The sequence below is a fragment of the Protomyctophum parallelum genome, assembly GCF_964188405.1.
Source record: "Protomyctophum parallelum genome assembly, chromosome: 20".
NCBI lineage: Eukaryota > Metazoa > Chordata > Actinopteri > Myctophiformes > Myctophidae > Protomyctophum > Protomyctophum parallelum.
This window is the reverse complement of record NC_139718.1, coordinates 43,027,505-43,044,931: the sequence shown is the minus strand read 5'-3', so window position 1 is coordinate 43,044,931 and position 17,427 is coordinate 43,027,505. Positions and strand designations below refer to the sequence as shown.

Sequence of the window (17,427 nt, the reverse complement as noted above, 5' to 3'; positions counted from 1 at the left end):
TCTGCTATTTTTCAATAGCTAAAGCATAACATAATGCTAACACCAAAAGGGGTTCCCCCGCCCAAAATGGGTTAATTTGGAGTCAGCCAAGAAGTATGATTATTCACCGCTTTATTGCCGTTTTCATCCCCCCCCCCCCCCACACTCCATCTCGCTAATTTGACGGTGTGCTCCTCCTTCCCTCTCTCCCCGCGTGCGTCTCTCTTTCATTTAGCAGAGGGAGAACGCAACAGCGCGACAGCCTCTCTCTGTAATCACGCCCTCCAAGAGGCCATTTTTTTTTTGCCCCCCGTTATCGGATGATGACTTGTCTGCGCAGCCCTGTAATTACGCCCTATATAACGTTCGGTAATCTTCCCACTTCCGTGATTAACGAGCAGGCATCCCGCCGAGAGCAGTGACGCACGCACGCGCCCCACGCACGGGGGGCAGATTGTTCGCATCTGAGGGGAAACGACGTCGATCGGGAGATCAAAATGAAAAGGTCTTTGTAGAGCAGGAGAAACTGATTGATGCGTACCTAACGCCGGGTTGGAGTTGGAGTAGCAGCTCAGCTGTTTGATTTTGATAGCAATTTTAGTTTTAGTATACCGGTTAGTCTCTCTTGAATAGTTTTTTCATTTTAGTTTTAGTTTCACATTTTAGTCACCTGGGAATGTTTTAGTGTTTAGTCTAGATTTTAGTCGACTGAAATGTATTATGCCACCTTGATGCCATGGTAATGACACGTGCTGAAAATTGACTATTGCTATTTTCAGCATGCAACCAAGTGTAAAATGGCTTATACTGGATCTCTTGTCCACTAGTCCCTTCCTAACATAGTTTTTTTTTTATGTTGACGAAATTGTCAGTATATTTAGTCTTAGTATGTTTAGTCATCATAGCTTAGTTTTAGTTTAGTTTCCATTTAGTCAGTGAAAAAAGGTAGTCGACGAAACCAACACCGTCACAAGCCCAACACACACCGGGTGCGCAGCGAAGTGGCAACGCCTGGAAAATAGAACGGTGGCGTATCGGAGCGTCAGGCGAGGCGTGAACGCGCGTCGGACGGAGCCGGTGTGGGATAGGTTCATAGAAAATAACGGAGGCGGTGTGTGTAGGGCTTAAGAGTAGAAAATGTGAGGATAATGCTTCATGGCAGTGTGCTGTCCCGGTGGATAATCCTTTGCAGATAAGACTGATTCTCTTCATTAAGTGTGGTTTATTTTCATGCAACACGCTGACAGTTTTTTATATTCTTTATTCTTATGATCTATGGGAGAGGTTCGGTCCGTATGGGTAACACTTCACGTAAATGTCGGGTCATTAATGTGACTATAATGCATCATTCTTATAGTTGTTCTTATAGTTATAGTTATAATGTGCTGTCCCTCTGAGTTTATAATGCATTATGACTCGAACTTTATTATAACTTATATAATGTCATTCATAATACTTCATAAACCTTGTTATAACTTATGCACAATTATAATGTTATAATGCCTTAATATAATGCATTATAAATGTGGTTATAACTAGGGATGAGACATTTTTGCCGATATCGATATCCGATATAATTAATTGTTGTTATGGCCGATAACCGATATTACCGATGTCGATATGATCTCATTTCTGTATTGAAAGATTATAATAATTTTGTCCATTCCGAAAATGTGACAGGGTGTCTGCACTGCAGGCTTAGGCAAGTCAGATTTAACAATAGTGTGAGCTTGTAGATCTGTTCAAGCTGTCAAGTTGTTTATCTGTAAAGACAGACCAGATTAATCGGATTAATCGAACCGACGCCGATTAATCTAAAAACAACTGAAATCGGCCGATACCGATGTGTTTGCCGATTAATCTCTCATCACTAGTTATAACGCATTATAGACGCAACCTTAATATAAAGTCTTGCCACGTAGGCGCGCAAGAACAATATCTACATGTCTGTCTATCCGTCTTTCCACATACAGAGATCCTTTTTACTTAACCCATTCTGACCGGGCACCCATTTTGGTGTCGGCATCATGTTATGCTTTAGCTATTTAAAAATAGCAGATCTACAAGCTCATATCGCGCCACCGAGTGGCGCGATACGAGCTTGTAGGTCTGCTATTTTTGAAAGAATCGAAGAACGACTGACATTTCTACAATCTGATCTCAGGTCAGAATGGGTTCATCAGACCAGTGTGTGTCCATGTGGAAACCTCGTATGAATCTGATCTCAGGTCAGAATGGGTTGTAAAGGACACAACAAAACAAATAACTTTTAGGCCATATCTCAGTGTCCTCTTGAAGGAGCAGAATGGCAGTGCTCTCTCCCGGGGGGGGACGAGTGGGGAATTCTGCTCCGAGCACGGCGCTAAATATAAACGCCTGGATATTGACGGGGACGGGTTTTTATTGTTTATATGTTTTTTTTTGCATTCCTCTTGATTTCCTCTGGGACCGAGAGGGGAACTGAGGTCAGAGACGTTTCCTCTCTTGAGCAATGACGTCGTGTACGCGAGGCCTTTTACAGATGTAGCATAGAACTCATGTATGCATGGCCTTTTACAGATGTAGCATAGAACTCATGTATGCATGGCCTTTTACAGATGTAGCATAGAACTCATGTATACATGGCCTTTTACAGATGTTGCATAGAACTCATGTATGCATGGCCTTTTACAGATGTTACATAGAACTCATGTATGCATGGCCTTTTACAGATGTAGCATAGAACTCATGTATGCATGGCCTTTTACAGATGTAGCATAGAACTCATGTATACATGGCCTTTTACAGATGTAGCATAGAACTCATGTATGCATGGCCTGGTTTACAGATGTAGCATAGAACTCATGTATGCATGGCCTGGTTTACAGATGTAGCATAGAACTCATGTATACATGGCCTGGTTTACAGATGTAGCATAGAACTCATGTATGCATGGCCTGGTTTACAGATGTAGCATAGAACTCATGTATGCATGGCCTGGTTTACAGATGTAGCATAGAACTCATGTATGCATGGCCTGGTTTACAGATGTAGCATAGAACTCATGTATGCATGGCCTTTTACAGATGTAGCATAGAACTCATGTATACAGGGCCTTTTACAGATGTAGCATAGAACTCATGTATGCATGGCCTTTTACAGATGTAGCATAGAACTCATGTATACATGGCCGTTTACAGATGTAGCATAGAACTCATGTATGCATGGCCATTTACAGATGTAGCATAGAACTCATGTATACAGGGCCTTTTACAGATGTAGCATAGAACTCATGTATACATGGCCATTTACAGATGTAGCATAGAACTCATGTATGCATGGCCTTTTACAGATGTAGCATAGAACTCATGTATACAGGGCCTTTTACAGATGTAGCATAGAACTCATGTATGCATGGCCTTTTACAGATGTAGCATAGAACTCATGTATGCATGGCCTTTTACAGATGTAGCATAGAACTCATGTATGCATGGCCTTTTACAGATGTTGCATAGAACTCATGTATACATGGCCTTTTACAGATGTAGCATAGAACTCATGTATACATGGCCTTTTACAGATGTAGCATAGAACTCATGTATGCATGGCCTTTTACAGATGTTGCATAGAACTCATGTATGCATGGCCTTTTACAGATGTTGCATAGAACTCATGTATGCATGGCCTTTTACAGATGTTGCATAGAACTCATGTATGCATGGCCTTTTACAGATGTTGCATAGAACTCATGTATGCATGGCCTTTTACAGATGTAGCATAGAACTCATGTATGCATGGCCTTTTACAGATGTTGCATAGAACTCATGTATACATGGCCTTTTACAGATGTTGCATAGAACTCATGTATGCATGGCCTTTTACAGATGTAGCATAGAACTCATGTATACATGGCCTTTTACAGATGTTGCATAGAACTCATGTATGCATGGCCTTTTACAGATGTAGCATAGAACTCATGTATGCATGGCCTGGTTTACAGATGTAGCATAGAACTCATGTATACATGGCCGTTTACAGATGTAGCATAGAACTCATGTATGCATGGCCTTTTACAGATGTAGCATAGAACTCATGTATGCATGGCCTTTTACAGATGTTGCATAGAACTCATGTATGCATGGCCTGGTTTACAGATGTTGCATAGAACTCATGTATGCATGGCCTGGTTTACAGATGTTGCATAGAACTCATGTATACATGGCCTTTTACAGATGTAGCATAGAACTCATGTATGCATGGCCTTTTACAGATGTAGCATAGAACTCATGTATGCATGGCCTGGTTTACAGATGTAGCATAGAACTCATGTATACAAGGCCGTTTACAGATGTAGCATAGAACTCATGTATACATGGCCTGGTTTACAGATGTAGCATAGAACTCATGTATGCATGGCCTTTTACAGATGTAGCATAGAACTCATGTATGCATGGCCTGGTTTACAGATGTTGCATAGAACTCATGTATACATGGCCTTTTACAGATGTAGCATAGAACTCATGTATGCATGGCCTGGTTTACAGATGTTGCATAGAACTCATGTATACATGGCCTTTTACAGATGTAGCATAGAACTCATGTATACATGGCCTTTTACAGATGTAGCATAGAACTCATGTATACATGACCTTTTACAGATGTAGCATAGAACTCATGTATGCATGGCCTGGTTTACAGATGTAGCATAGAACTCATGTATACATGGCCTTTTACAGATGTAGCATAGAACTCATGTATACATGGCCTTTTACAGATGTAGCATAGAACTCATGTATGCATGGCCTTTTACAGATGTAGCATAGAACTCATGTATGCATGGCCTTTTACAGATGTAGCATAGAACTCATGTATGCATGGCCTTTTACAGATGTAGCATAGAACTCATGTATACATGGCCTGGTTTACAGATGTAGCATAGAACTCATGTATACATGGCCTTTTACAGATGTAGCATAGAACTCATGTATGCATGGCCTGGTTTACAGATGTTGCATAGAACTCATGTATACATGGCCTTTTACAGATGTAGCATAGAACTCATGTATGCATGGCCTGGTTTACAGATGTAGCATAGAACTCATGTATGCATGGCCTTTTACAGATGTAGCATAGAACTCATGTATACATGGCCTTTTACAGATGTAGCATAGAACTCATGTATACATGGCCTTTTACAGATGTAGCATAGAACTCATGTATGCATGGCCTTTTACAGATGTAGCATAGAACTCATGTATGCATGGCCTGGTTTACAGATGTAGCATAGAACTCATGTATACATGGCCTGGTTTACAGATGTAGCATAGAACTCATGTATACATGGCCTTTTACAGATGTAGCATAGAACTCATGTATACATGGCCTGGTTTACAGATGTAGCATAGAACTCATGTATACATGGCCTTTTACAGATGTAGCATAGAACTCATGTATGCATGGCCTGGTTTACAGATGTTGCATAGAACTCATGTATGCATGGCCGTTTACAGATGTCGCATAGAACTCATGTATACATGGCCTTTTACAGATGTAGCATAGAACTCATGTATGCATGGCCTTTTACAGATGTAGCATAGAACTCATGTATGCATGGCCTTTTACAGATGTTGCATAGAACTCATGTATGCATGGCCTGGTTTACAGATGTAGCATAGAACTCATGTATACATGGCCTTTTACAGATGTAGCATAGAACTCATGTATACATGGCCGTTTACAGATGTAGCATAGAACTCATGTATACATGGCCGTTTACAGATGTAGCATAGAACTCATGTATGCATGGCCTTTTACAGATGTAGCATAGAACTCATGTATGCATGGCCTTTTACAGATGTAGCATAGAACTCATGTATGCATGGCCTTTTACAGATGTAGCATAGAACTCATGTATACATGGCCTGGTTTACAGATGTAGCATAGAACTCATGTATACATGGCCTGGTTTACAGATGTAGCATAGAACTCATGTATGCATGGCCGTTTACAGATGTAGCATAGAACTCATGTATGCATGGCCTTTTACAGATGTAGCATAGAACTCATGTATACATGGCCTTTTACAGATGTAGCATAGAACTCATGTATACATGGCCTGGTTTACAGATGTAGCATAGAACTCATGTATGCATGGCCTTTTACAGATGTTGCATAGAACTCATGTATACATGGCCTTTTACAGATGTAGCATAGAACTCATGTATACATGGCCTGGTTTACAGATGTAGCATAGAACTCATGTATACATGGCCTTTTACAGATGTTGCATAGAACTCATGTATGCATGGCCTTTTACAGATGTAGCATAGAACTCATGTATGCATGGCCTTTTACAGATGTTGCATAGAACTCATGTATGCATGGCCTTTTACAGATGTAGCATAGAACTCATGTATGCATGGCCTTTTACAGATGTAGCATAGAACTCATGTATGCATGGCCTTTTACAGATGTAGCATAGAACTCATGTATACATGGCCTGGTTTACAGATGTAGCATAGAACTCATGTATACATGGCCTTTTACAGATGTAGCATAGAACTCATGTATGCATGGCCTGGTTTACAGATGTTGCATAGAACTCATGTATACATGGCCTTTTACAGATGTAGCATAGAACTCATGTATGCATGGCCTTTTACAGATGTAGCATAGAACTCATGTATGCATGGCCTGGTTTACAGATGTAGCATAGAACTCATGTATACATGGCCTGGTTTACAGATGTAGCATAGAACTCATGTATACATGGCCTTTTACAGATGTAGCATAGAACTCATGTATGCATGGCCTGGTTTACAGATGTTGCATAGAACTCATGTATGCATGGCCTTTTACAGATGTAGCATAGAACTCATGTATACATGGCCTTTTACAGATGTAGCATAGAACTCATGTATGCATGGCCTTTTACAGATGTTGCATAGAACTCATGTATACATGGCCGTTTACAGATGTCGCATAGAACTCATGTATGCATGGCCTTTTACAGATGTTGCATAGAACTCATGTATGCATGGCCTTTTACAGATGTAGCATAGAACTCATGTATGCATGGCCTTTTACAGATGTAGCATAGAACTCATGTATGCATGGCCTTTTACAGATGTCGCATAGAACTCATGTATGCATGGCCTTTTACAGATGTTGCATAGAACTCATGTATACATGGCCGTTTACAGATGTCGCATAGAACTCATGTATGCATGGCCTTTTACAGATGTTGCATAGAACTCATGTATGCATGGCCTTTTACAGATGTAGCATAGAACTCATGTATGCATGGCCGTTTACAGATGTAGCATAGAACTCATGTATGCATGGCCGTTTACAGATGTAGCATAGAACTCATGTATGCATGGCCTTTTACAGATGTAGCATAGAACTCATGTATGCATGGCCTTTTACAGATGTAGCATAGAACTCATGTATACATGGCCTTTTACAGATGTAGCATAGAACTCATGTATACATGGCCGTTTACAGATGTAGCATAGAACTCATGTATACATGGCCGTTTACAGATGTAGCATAGAACTCATGTATGCATGGCCTTTTACAGATGTAGCATAGAACTCATGTATGCATGGCCTTTTACAGATGTAGCATAGAACTCATGTATGCATGGCCTTTTACAGATGTAGCATAGAACTCATGTATACATGGCCTGGTTTACAGATGTAGCATAGAACTCATGTATACATGGCCTGGTTTACAGATGTAGCATAGAACTCATGTATGCATGGCCGTTTACAGATGTAGCATAGAACTCATGTATGCATGGCCTTTTACAGATGTAGCATAGAACTCATGTATACATGGCCTTTTACAGATGTAGCATAGAACTCATGTATACATGGCCTGGTTTACAGATGTAGCATAGAACTCATGTATGCATGGCCTTTTACAGATGTAGCATAGAACTCATGTATGCATGGCCTTTTACAGATGTAGCATAGAACTCATGTATACATGGCCTGGTTTACAGATGTAGCATAGAACTCATGTATACATGGCCTTTTACAGATGTAGCATAGAACTCATGTATGCATGGCCTTTTACAGATGTAGCATAGAACTCATGTATACATGGCCTTTTACAGATGTTGCATAGAACTCATGTATACATGGCCTTTTACAGATGTTGCATAGAACTCATGTATACATGGCCTTTTACAGATGTAGCATAGAACTCATGTATGCATGGCCTTTTACAGATGTAGCATAGAACTCATGTATACATGGCCTTTTACAGATGTAGCATAGAACTCATGTATACATGGCCGTTTACAGATGTAGCATAGAACTTTATACGGGGCCGTTTACAGACACCACTGCTTGTTTTCTATCCCTCCCGCATGCTGTGGTTCATGCAACGAGCAGTGCAGAGTAGCCCAGTCAGTGGTTCTCAAACCACCCAAAAACAATCATATTTGAACTGGGAACCCCCCAAAAGATTCATATTTGAACTGGGAACCCCCCAAAAGATTCATATTTGAACTGGTGACCCACAAAAGATTCATATTTGAATGGGTGACCCCCAAAATAATCATATTTGAACTGGTGACCCCCCAAAATAATCATATTTGAACTGGGAACCCCCCAAAATAATCTTATTTGAACTGGGAACCCCCCAAAATAATCATATTTGAACTGGGGTTGTGAACTTGTAGATCAGCTATTTTCACAATTGTTGCCTCTTATACGATTAACAAGTTTGATGATGACTTTTGATCAGGGGCGCAGTCATACAGATATTTTGTGAAGCCACTGAGGAAATCGGGATTTCCTGAAAGTTCATATAATGGCCTGTTGTGGCGCTGTCATTGGGCCCAAAAAAAACCATAGCCCCATAGAAATCCATGTATTTGGGCCCAACTTCACCTAGACTGTATTACCTTAATAAACATGGTCATGAATACTTTCTGCTTCCAGTCACTAGTTTAAAGTCTCATTTCTAATGTCATAATATTCTTTTTGGAAAATTATGGTCCCATTTATAAAAAGAATGACCATAAAGTCGCGTATGTTCTGAGGGGCGTGGCTACCGTTACAGTCTATGATCGGGATTCCCCACCCACTCGAGTCAAAATAAAAACCAACGGAGAAGAAGGGGGGAAGTCCCGCCTCGTTGTCGGGGCCAGCCAATGGCCAGCTGGGCCCAAACGGATGTAGAAAGATGGCGATGTACAATTCAAGGACTGACAGGCTTCATTTTACGTTCATGTTAGACCCGCGGAACGCTTTGTCCATAATTTTTTACAGTCTATGCTTTTGATGCAGCAATGGTCTTTTTTCCCCCTTTGTTTTGAGGTATTTAAAAAGGTCTTATAATGCCTTAAAATGTCACTTCATTGTCATCCTGGGACCGGCCCTGAGTGGTCCCGACCCACAGGTTGAGAACCAGCGGAGTAGTATCAATGTATGATAGCAAGTACAGTACATGAATCACACTTATGCATTTCACAGACCAATGATTTTATCCTGGGAGGCTGGGAAGAGGAAAAAGTGTTCCTATTTCTTTCAGTTCCTTTTTGTGTTTTGCTGACAATTAATCAAATTCTTTGGACGATGTGTGACTTAATGTATTCCTACTAGCAGAGACCAATATGGGTCCTTTTCTAAATCTCAGGATCCTTCTTTACTGCTGTGAGATGCCATTGCCATCTGCTGGCAGCAGATTGTCGTTGCACGTTGGAACTGTGACGAAATGCCTGATAATCAAAAACACTACTGTAATACAATCTAGTGATGAAAACCGGTCAATGCCTTCAGGAGAAAGATAAGATTATTTTATGTTGTAACATGTCAGAGTAATTTGAGATTTGGGCTAGTTTTACAAATATCAACCACTGCCTGATTGATTGGTAATAATGTCCTTTGTGCCCCCCCCCCCCCTTCCACCTCACCCCAGCCGCAGTCTGGATAGTTTTGAATCCTACTCAGGTAAACCATGTCGTCCTCGTCGTCGCAACCATCCCACCACCATTCACCTCCACTTTAGTCTTTATTCACATTCTAGGAGTATTGGTTTTCGGGGTGGCCAATATCAGGATGCATTCTTCTTGTGTCCTTGTGAAAGCCATGGCTCAGAAAAGAACCCTGTTCAGACAAACCTTGGCAGATCAAAAGGAGAAGATGATTATAATCGCACAGACAGTATACGATCCTTGTTCAAGCTTTCATATACTGGCACATGGATTAGAGTTCTCAGTCGCCACGACTGATTTCTGATTCAGTCATTTGGATCCTGCTAAATGCTGCGGAAGCATGCTGGCGCACCGGAAATAGCCGATCTACAAGCACACAACACGTCGCAGCGCGACGTGTTGTGTGCTTGTAGATCGGCTATTCTCGGTCATTCGTTATTTTAAGATGAAAGAGTATTTGAAGTGATCAAACAAGGCAATAGAATACAGGTTTAGAAGCATCTTCCTGGAACATTAATGATCTCTGAAAATGCCATGGTTTCTTCAGCCGGTCGGCCTAAAAAAACATCATTACATGTTCAGTCTTGAGATTTTATTTGGCTTCTTCATCCCACGTGATGGCAAGGTTCTCCGCGGCCATGATGGGACGTCCTCCTCGACATATATATAGCTCTGTCCGCATTCACATGTACGTTGTTCTCATCGGGGGAACAGGCGTCGTCTCCCCCCGACATGGTTCTGTCCATATTCACGTTACACGTTCTCATCTCGGAATGTCTCGTTGTGTTTTGGTCTTCCTGTCTCCATCAGCGTTGTGCTCCCCCCGTCGCTGCCGCGTCACTCGTTTGAGTGATGTCATGGTGGTGAGCAAATACGGTGTGTGTGTGTGTGTGTGTGTGTTCATGTGTAGCTTTTTGATGTGTTGATTCTACAATCCCGACATTTTACGTCCGTTCCGTTGTCTCCCTCTCCGGGTTGAGAGAGGTAACTGCAACGATGTACAAACTATAAATATATATATATATGTGCATATATATATATATATATATATATATATATATATATATGCACACAGAATAACGGAGGGTTACACGGTAACCCAGGTTCTCTGAAGAGAAAGAGCCGCTCCGAAATGTTGTGTAAATCAAACGTTAATCAAAGTGGCCTGGCCCGGATGGGGCTTAAACAGCCCGCTGATTGGGCATCAGGGACTACCATAGATAATGTCTTAAAGAGATATCCATCCACGTCCACTGTACATCCCGTACATATTGAATAATATGGAGTGGAGAGCCAAGTCTCGAACACGATGGAGAACTCTTCCTACTTCCGGGGCTGCTTGGCTTAACCTACTGTACTTCCGTCACAGGCGTTACTGACGAATGATACAAGTTAAAGGTATATTCAGTGATTTCACTTAATTCAAATATCACTTATTTTTTTGTTTTGTTGTGATAATCCTCCCTACTATAGAGTGTGCTGACCATATAAGGAGTTCCTCCCTGTCCCCAGTTAACCCCTGGGGGTCAAAAAACCTTAGGTTTCGTTTTTGACTCTCTATCCTGATTGGACGAAAGGCTGGGTCCCACAGCCAAAAACGAAACCTACGGTTTTTTGAGTGAAATCACTGAATATACCTTTAAGGCTCTGTTCCATTTTGTGTGCAGTACGTAGTTCTCAAACGTTTGAATTTCAAGGATCCCCATAACTCAAAGTGAACAAATGGAACCAAAAAATGGTTCCATTGACCGAAATTGGTTCTATTTGTGCACTAACTCAGAGTTACACACTCGTTCAGGGCAATTTGGAACCCACTCAAGGACACTTTGGGGACCCACTGGGTGTAGCCGTTTGACCAGAATGGAACAGATCAGTGTCATCGGACGGTAACGCACAAGGAAGTAGGGATGGGGTCCAAGTTCTTTCCAAAATGGCGTGTGTGTGTGCGCGCATAGAGCCCGTTGAGTGTTCTGTCGGATTCACATGACCTTGTCAACCAGCAGGCGTTTGTGTGCTAGTTGCGTTGTATTAACAGACTCTACCATTACAGATTGTTAAAATAATGTCCAGGATTGTAGCTTTAAAAGGGAAGTCTTGTGTTTGCACCGGTTGTAATCGTGGTGTGTGTGGGTGAGTCTTGTGTCACTGTGTGGTGTTATCATCTATGCTATAGATCGATACATGGGCAACTGGCCGGCCCGGGGCCCACATGCCCGGTTGGTTCCCAATGGGAACCGGTTCGGTTCATTTTTGTTCTTATAGGGCAGATCCTATTTTAGAGCCGAATAAAAGTCGTTTCGGCGCTGTAGAGCCTACAATGTGACGTCATTTGAGGTTCGGGGGGGGGCGGGTACCGTCCTAAAGTCTGCTCTTCGGTGCTACTGAAAATTTCTGACGAGCCGAAATCATTTCGGCACTACAGCGCCGAAACAGCGGTAAAATAGGAGTATGAATCGGCCCTTAGTCCATGAGCCAGATCTCCAACATGAATTCATGAATTGAGTGGGCAAAGCCATACCTATATTAGATTGTTATCACCATGACACTTCCCCCCAATTGATTACTTACACAAAGACAATGATTTATTGTATTACAGATTTACATTTAAAAAAAATGCAAATGATGTAGGAAAATATGCAAAATAATAGAAAATATGAAAAACGCTACTACTGTGGAAGGGTTATCGTGTATTAATGTACTTTTATTGATCCTATAAACAATTTAATATAGGTCTTGTTTTTTCCACCAATTTTGGAGCTCTGGCTGATGGACTTGGAACCAAAAAGAACTGAACCGGTGGAAAGGGGGTCTTAATGCCACCCGCAGGTTAATATCAGAATACTATTGATTTCAGCTAATTACTAGTATTAAAATATTATTGCCTCTTTTTTTTTAACTCCAATGTATTTGTATTTAGTTCATAAAAGTTAACATAACTATAACTGAATGCATTTGAAATTTAATAAAAAAGGTTACTTTTCAGGATTCCAATTGAAACATGGCAAAAAAAGACATTCAGGATTTCAATTCAAAATTTCAAATAATATAGCAAAAATAGCCGATCTACAAACTCAAAGCGCGTCGCGCTGCGACGAGCTTTGAGTTTGTAGATCGGCTATTTTTGCTTACGACGGTAATATGCAATGTGGCCCGGGCCTCTGGAGTGAGTGTGGACATTTAGTGGCCCTCTCCCATCGTCAAAGTTGCCCACCCCCCGCTATAGATGACCATTTTGTTCCCACTGTCAAGCCATCGTGCCTGTGTTTTCCTCGTAACAGACTGGTTTTGTTGTAGAATAGTGCTGTGGAATGGGTGCTGAAGTGTGTGTGTCTGTCTACTAGAATCATATATGTGGCTCATAACTTCTCACATGCATTTTCACGTTTCATCATCATGGTAGCTGTTGGGGGTCTGTGATTCTTCCCCCGTGCAATGGAGGTGCAACACTGACACTTTTTCCTTCTCTTTTCGTGTGTGTTGTTTGTCCCCCCCCCCCCCCCCCCCCCATCCCTTCCCCCTCCACACCTATGCAGACTCGCTGAGTCTCGCACTAACCCCCAGGTCCTGGACATTGGGGTGACCCCTCAGGACTTCAACACAGACGAGTGCCTGTCCCCTGCAGGCAAATGGGACAAAGCGGAAACGGAAGACCTCGGCGAGCAAAAGGACACGTTGGGCTTCTGAAATGCTGAAAGTATATAGCCACCAAGAAGGGAGAGGAGGAGAAAAAAGAGAGGGAAAGAAAAAGGAGGCGAAAAAAGTGGACAGAGAGAGACATGGCTGGAAAATGTGGAGAAAATGTTGAAAGGGACACCGCTGACATCGGTGTGTGTGTGTGGTTTTCCAACTTTCCTCGCTTGCCAAGTCCTTTCAATGGTGCCATCTAGTGGCTATCGGATGCTACCGCATCGGGGGCTAGAAGGGGGGGGGGGGGGGGTCACATGAGCTGTCTGCTCAAAGAACAGACCAAAGCAATACAGTACTACATACCAATGTATCCTTTTTTTTTTTTCCTATCAAAGGAACATGCAGTCGTTTAATGTTTGTTACAGTCGGCATTGCTACTCTTTGTTTTTCCGTTTACCCACTCACTGTATAATTTGTACGTTTTGCTTATTGGTAGCCTATGTATTTCTATTCATTATATTCAAGTATGTTTGTGTATATATGTACAAAGTGAGAGAGCAAAGGAACTATAATGATGATTTGCTTGGCACAGATTATTATGTCATTAAGGACATGCCAGGGTGCCGTTTTTCCCATACTTTGATATCGAGGCATAAATGCCCGATTTATACGTGCTTGCCCGTCATCGTGTCATGCACCAGAAGTATAGCTGATCTACAAGCGGACAACGCATTGCACCGCTACGTGTTTTTGCGCTCGCAGATCCGTTATGTTTGATGCTCGACGCTGGCGCGCAACTTTAAGGGTGCGTTCAGAAAATGAGCTTGAGAATCTGCTCTGATTCTAGAACACTTTGGTTTTGACGGATCGAGTGCTCTGATATCTATCTGTTCGTGAAATTTCAGTAGATGCTCATTAAATGATGTTGCCAATTTTATATTTAAAATTAACTATTTTGTTACACATACCGTACTGTATGTGTAACATTTTGAAAGTACCAATTAAACGACAAGCTGCGAGTATCAGAAAACCCGGGTTTGTCCCTGCAACGGAGCAGGGATAGGGAGACATCGCAACATGCATTGACTGCAGCTTGTTTGGTGCTCTAGACCAGGGGTTTTCACCTGATTATATGAACCACCTATAGGACCAGTGACCACCACCCTGACTTAAGAATCAACCTGGGGACCACTGTTGTGTTGTGTTGTGTTGAAGGTTATTTGGTGGGGTGTGGAAATGAAATATTGACTTAAGGGCTCCATTCAAATTGTTCATTTGAGGTGAATTAAATGAAGCCCTTTAACGGTCATTATTTAACTGACATACGCATGTGGTCTGGAGCTCAACAAAGAATGAGAACCACTGATCTCTTCCCTTTCCCATGGTTGCCCTTATTCTGTTCTTAACCTTCCGTAAACTCATACAGCAGACGCATTGCATGACAGCGATTGCATGATTATATGGGGACATTTCCTAATAATGGTAAACTTTCCCTTGAAATTCTAATTCCCCTTTCTTGACAACTTCCCAGTAACTGACAACATTGATGTGTCCTCATACATCACCAGTGCCATTTAGTGCACCAACTAGTGGTCGATAAAAACACATCTTCAATTTCCTACTACATCACTAAATGCATTCTCATCAGGGACCACATGCAAATACCTTCACGGACCGCCAGTGGTCCACGGACCACCAGTTGAAAACCCCTGCTCTAGACTGTATTCAACCGGTCATAATCATGTTAATACATGGACTGAGTTCATGTAAAAAAAAAAAAAAAAAAAAGTGACAACGTTAGTTTATGGGAGTCTCTCCTATGACAGCTTTGAGCATTATTCTCAGAGCATATTTGCAAACTCACCCTAAATGTAAATCGGTTTTGATGAGCAGAATTCCTTGGAGAAAAGGCGGAGAGGAATAAAGTTACTACCTGTTGGGCAATAGCTTTTGGACGGTCAAATAAGGCTTTAACAAAGTGTCTGTGCGTGCGTGTGTATGTGTGTGTGTGTGTGTGTGCGTTATGCCTAAACGTGTGAGAGATGAAAGAAATCAAGATGACAATCTTATTTTTTTGTATTGCAAAATCTATTTTTGCACTCCACTCACATCCCTCTCTAAAGCACATATTTCAATTAGAGGAAATGACCCTCAATACCATCAAGCTTATTATTAATTAAGGCATAGGTTAAATACTACTTTACAGTATGTTAAATTATATTGCTGCAATTAAGTTTTTGCTAGTGCGTTCTTTTTTTTTTTTGAGGATTGGTCCCAGTGTTATTTTTGACATTTTCTTAATCTTTGAAATTAATTTAAGTAACTGATTCATTTACACAAACTTCAATAAAATTGGCAGTGCGTGGCCTATCTTATTGTGATTTGTTTGTTGCTAAATCTAATTCTGTGTGTGTGGTTGGATTGTAATGCATGATTAGGGTCTGAATCCTTTTAGGATTGTAACGATTCCAGTTCCTTAAAGGCTCCCTTTAACCATTCCTATAAAAAGGGGGTTCCAAATGGACCCTCGCAGGTCTGTAACTCTGAGGATACTTACTTACTTAATCCTCTTCTTCGTGCTAGGTAGCACATAAGGTCTTCACCAACGAACGCCAATGCTGTCTGTCTTCTGCCCAATGTTGCATTTGTATTCTGAGGATACAAATGGAACCAAATGGACCTGTGGTTTCATTTGTACACACGGAGATTTGATGATCCTTCAAACAAACAAAAAAGTTTGTTACCGTTACTTGTAATTTGTATAGCAGACGTGAAGTCCACATACCAGTCGGGACGGTGTGATAAAACTTATCCATACTTTTATGACTATTATATTTATGCTCCATGAATTGGGCTTATGCCACAGCGTGATTTATTATGCCATGATTGTTTTGTACAGAGGAATTGTACTCGTGACACAATTGTGTGTTCCATTTCCATGTGTTTGGTTAAAAATGAATGGCTCTTGTATGATTCAAATCCATCTGTCTGGAACGCTTTGGAGGAATGACCTAATGGAGAACGCTGTGTAATGTTGTAATTTGTTCCTAAAAGGGACCGTTTTGGTATAGGATCTGACCGAGGCTGTTGCATGGAATACATCATGTAATGTTTGGAATAAACCAGTGTCGTCATGTACAATACAAGCCAGGCTAATGGAGAATGTGGCTAAACCACAGATGTTGGAGATATCATCACCGGATCTGTTCCTATTTTGGTCTGCACTCTGCAGGTCTTCAAGAGATCTAGAGGTGAAGAATGGATACTGTACATGTTGAGAGAGAAGCTGATGAACAGCCAAAAGTGGCATCCCAGCAGACCTACTAGGCTGGGTGCAAAAACAGTAAGAATGAAAGATCTGCACTCTGATATTGCTGCTCCCCAAATGCATGTTTACTGTAAATCGTGCATTTTGATGCAGCAATATTGCTTTGCACATCTTTTTTCTTTCTTGTATGCTGAAGAATGGATGCGTGCCACAAAACACCACCGAGGTTTGGAATACCACTACTATACCAGCAAGACTTTGCCAGTGGCTTAGACGGTATTGAATCCACGTACTGTAACACCCTGTCAGATGCGACACTTCCAGCACTGCCTCAGCACTCTTTACGAGTGCTTCGTTATTCTGGACTGTGCAGTGCACCTCTACAGTGGAGTGACTTGTCAGTTTACGCTGTTCACTCCACAGTTGTGATGTGTGCCGGCGCCTGAGGCAGAGCATCCTGTGACAATGAGTTTTCCGAAAAGTTTGGGGACACTGACAGAGATGCCATTTCGGCACCAATGTATTTTAGGAACACAACATGGCTTTTCCCAAACGGTTGGCACAACATGGAGCCGTGGTTGTGTGTTTGACTTTGATGTTGATCTATAGATAGGAAAATAATGAC

The 17,427-nt window shown here is 41.6% G+C and overlaps 1 protein-coding gene across 3 annotated transcripts in view; it reads left to right on the top strand.

Moving 5' to 3' along the window:
- Positions 1 to 15,915, top strand: part of ldlrap1b (low density lipoprotein receptor adaptor protein 1b) — a 113,743-nt gene extending 97,828 nt beyond the window's left edge. Inside the window, exons 9-10 of one of the 3 annotated variants that reach the window (XR_014570867.1) lie at positions 13,441 to 14,762; positions 14,815 to 15,915. Coding sequence is in view for 2 of the 3 variants with exons in the window: in XM_083792314.1 (XP_083648440.1) it covers positions 13,441 to 13,591 (151 nt within the window). In the remaining variant the exon portion in view is untranslated. Of the gene's footprint in view, positions 1 to 10,717; positions 10,771 to 13,440 lie in introns of all 3 variants that reach the window. The other 2 variants (XM_083792315.1, XM_083792314.1) reach the window with 2 other exon arrangements.
- The last annotated feature ends 1,512 nt before the right edge of the window (positions 15,916 to 17,427 follow it).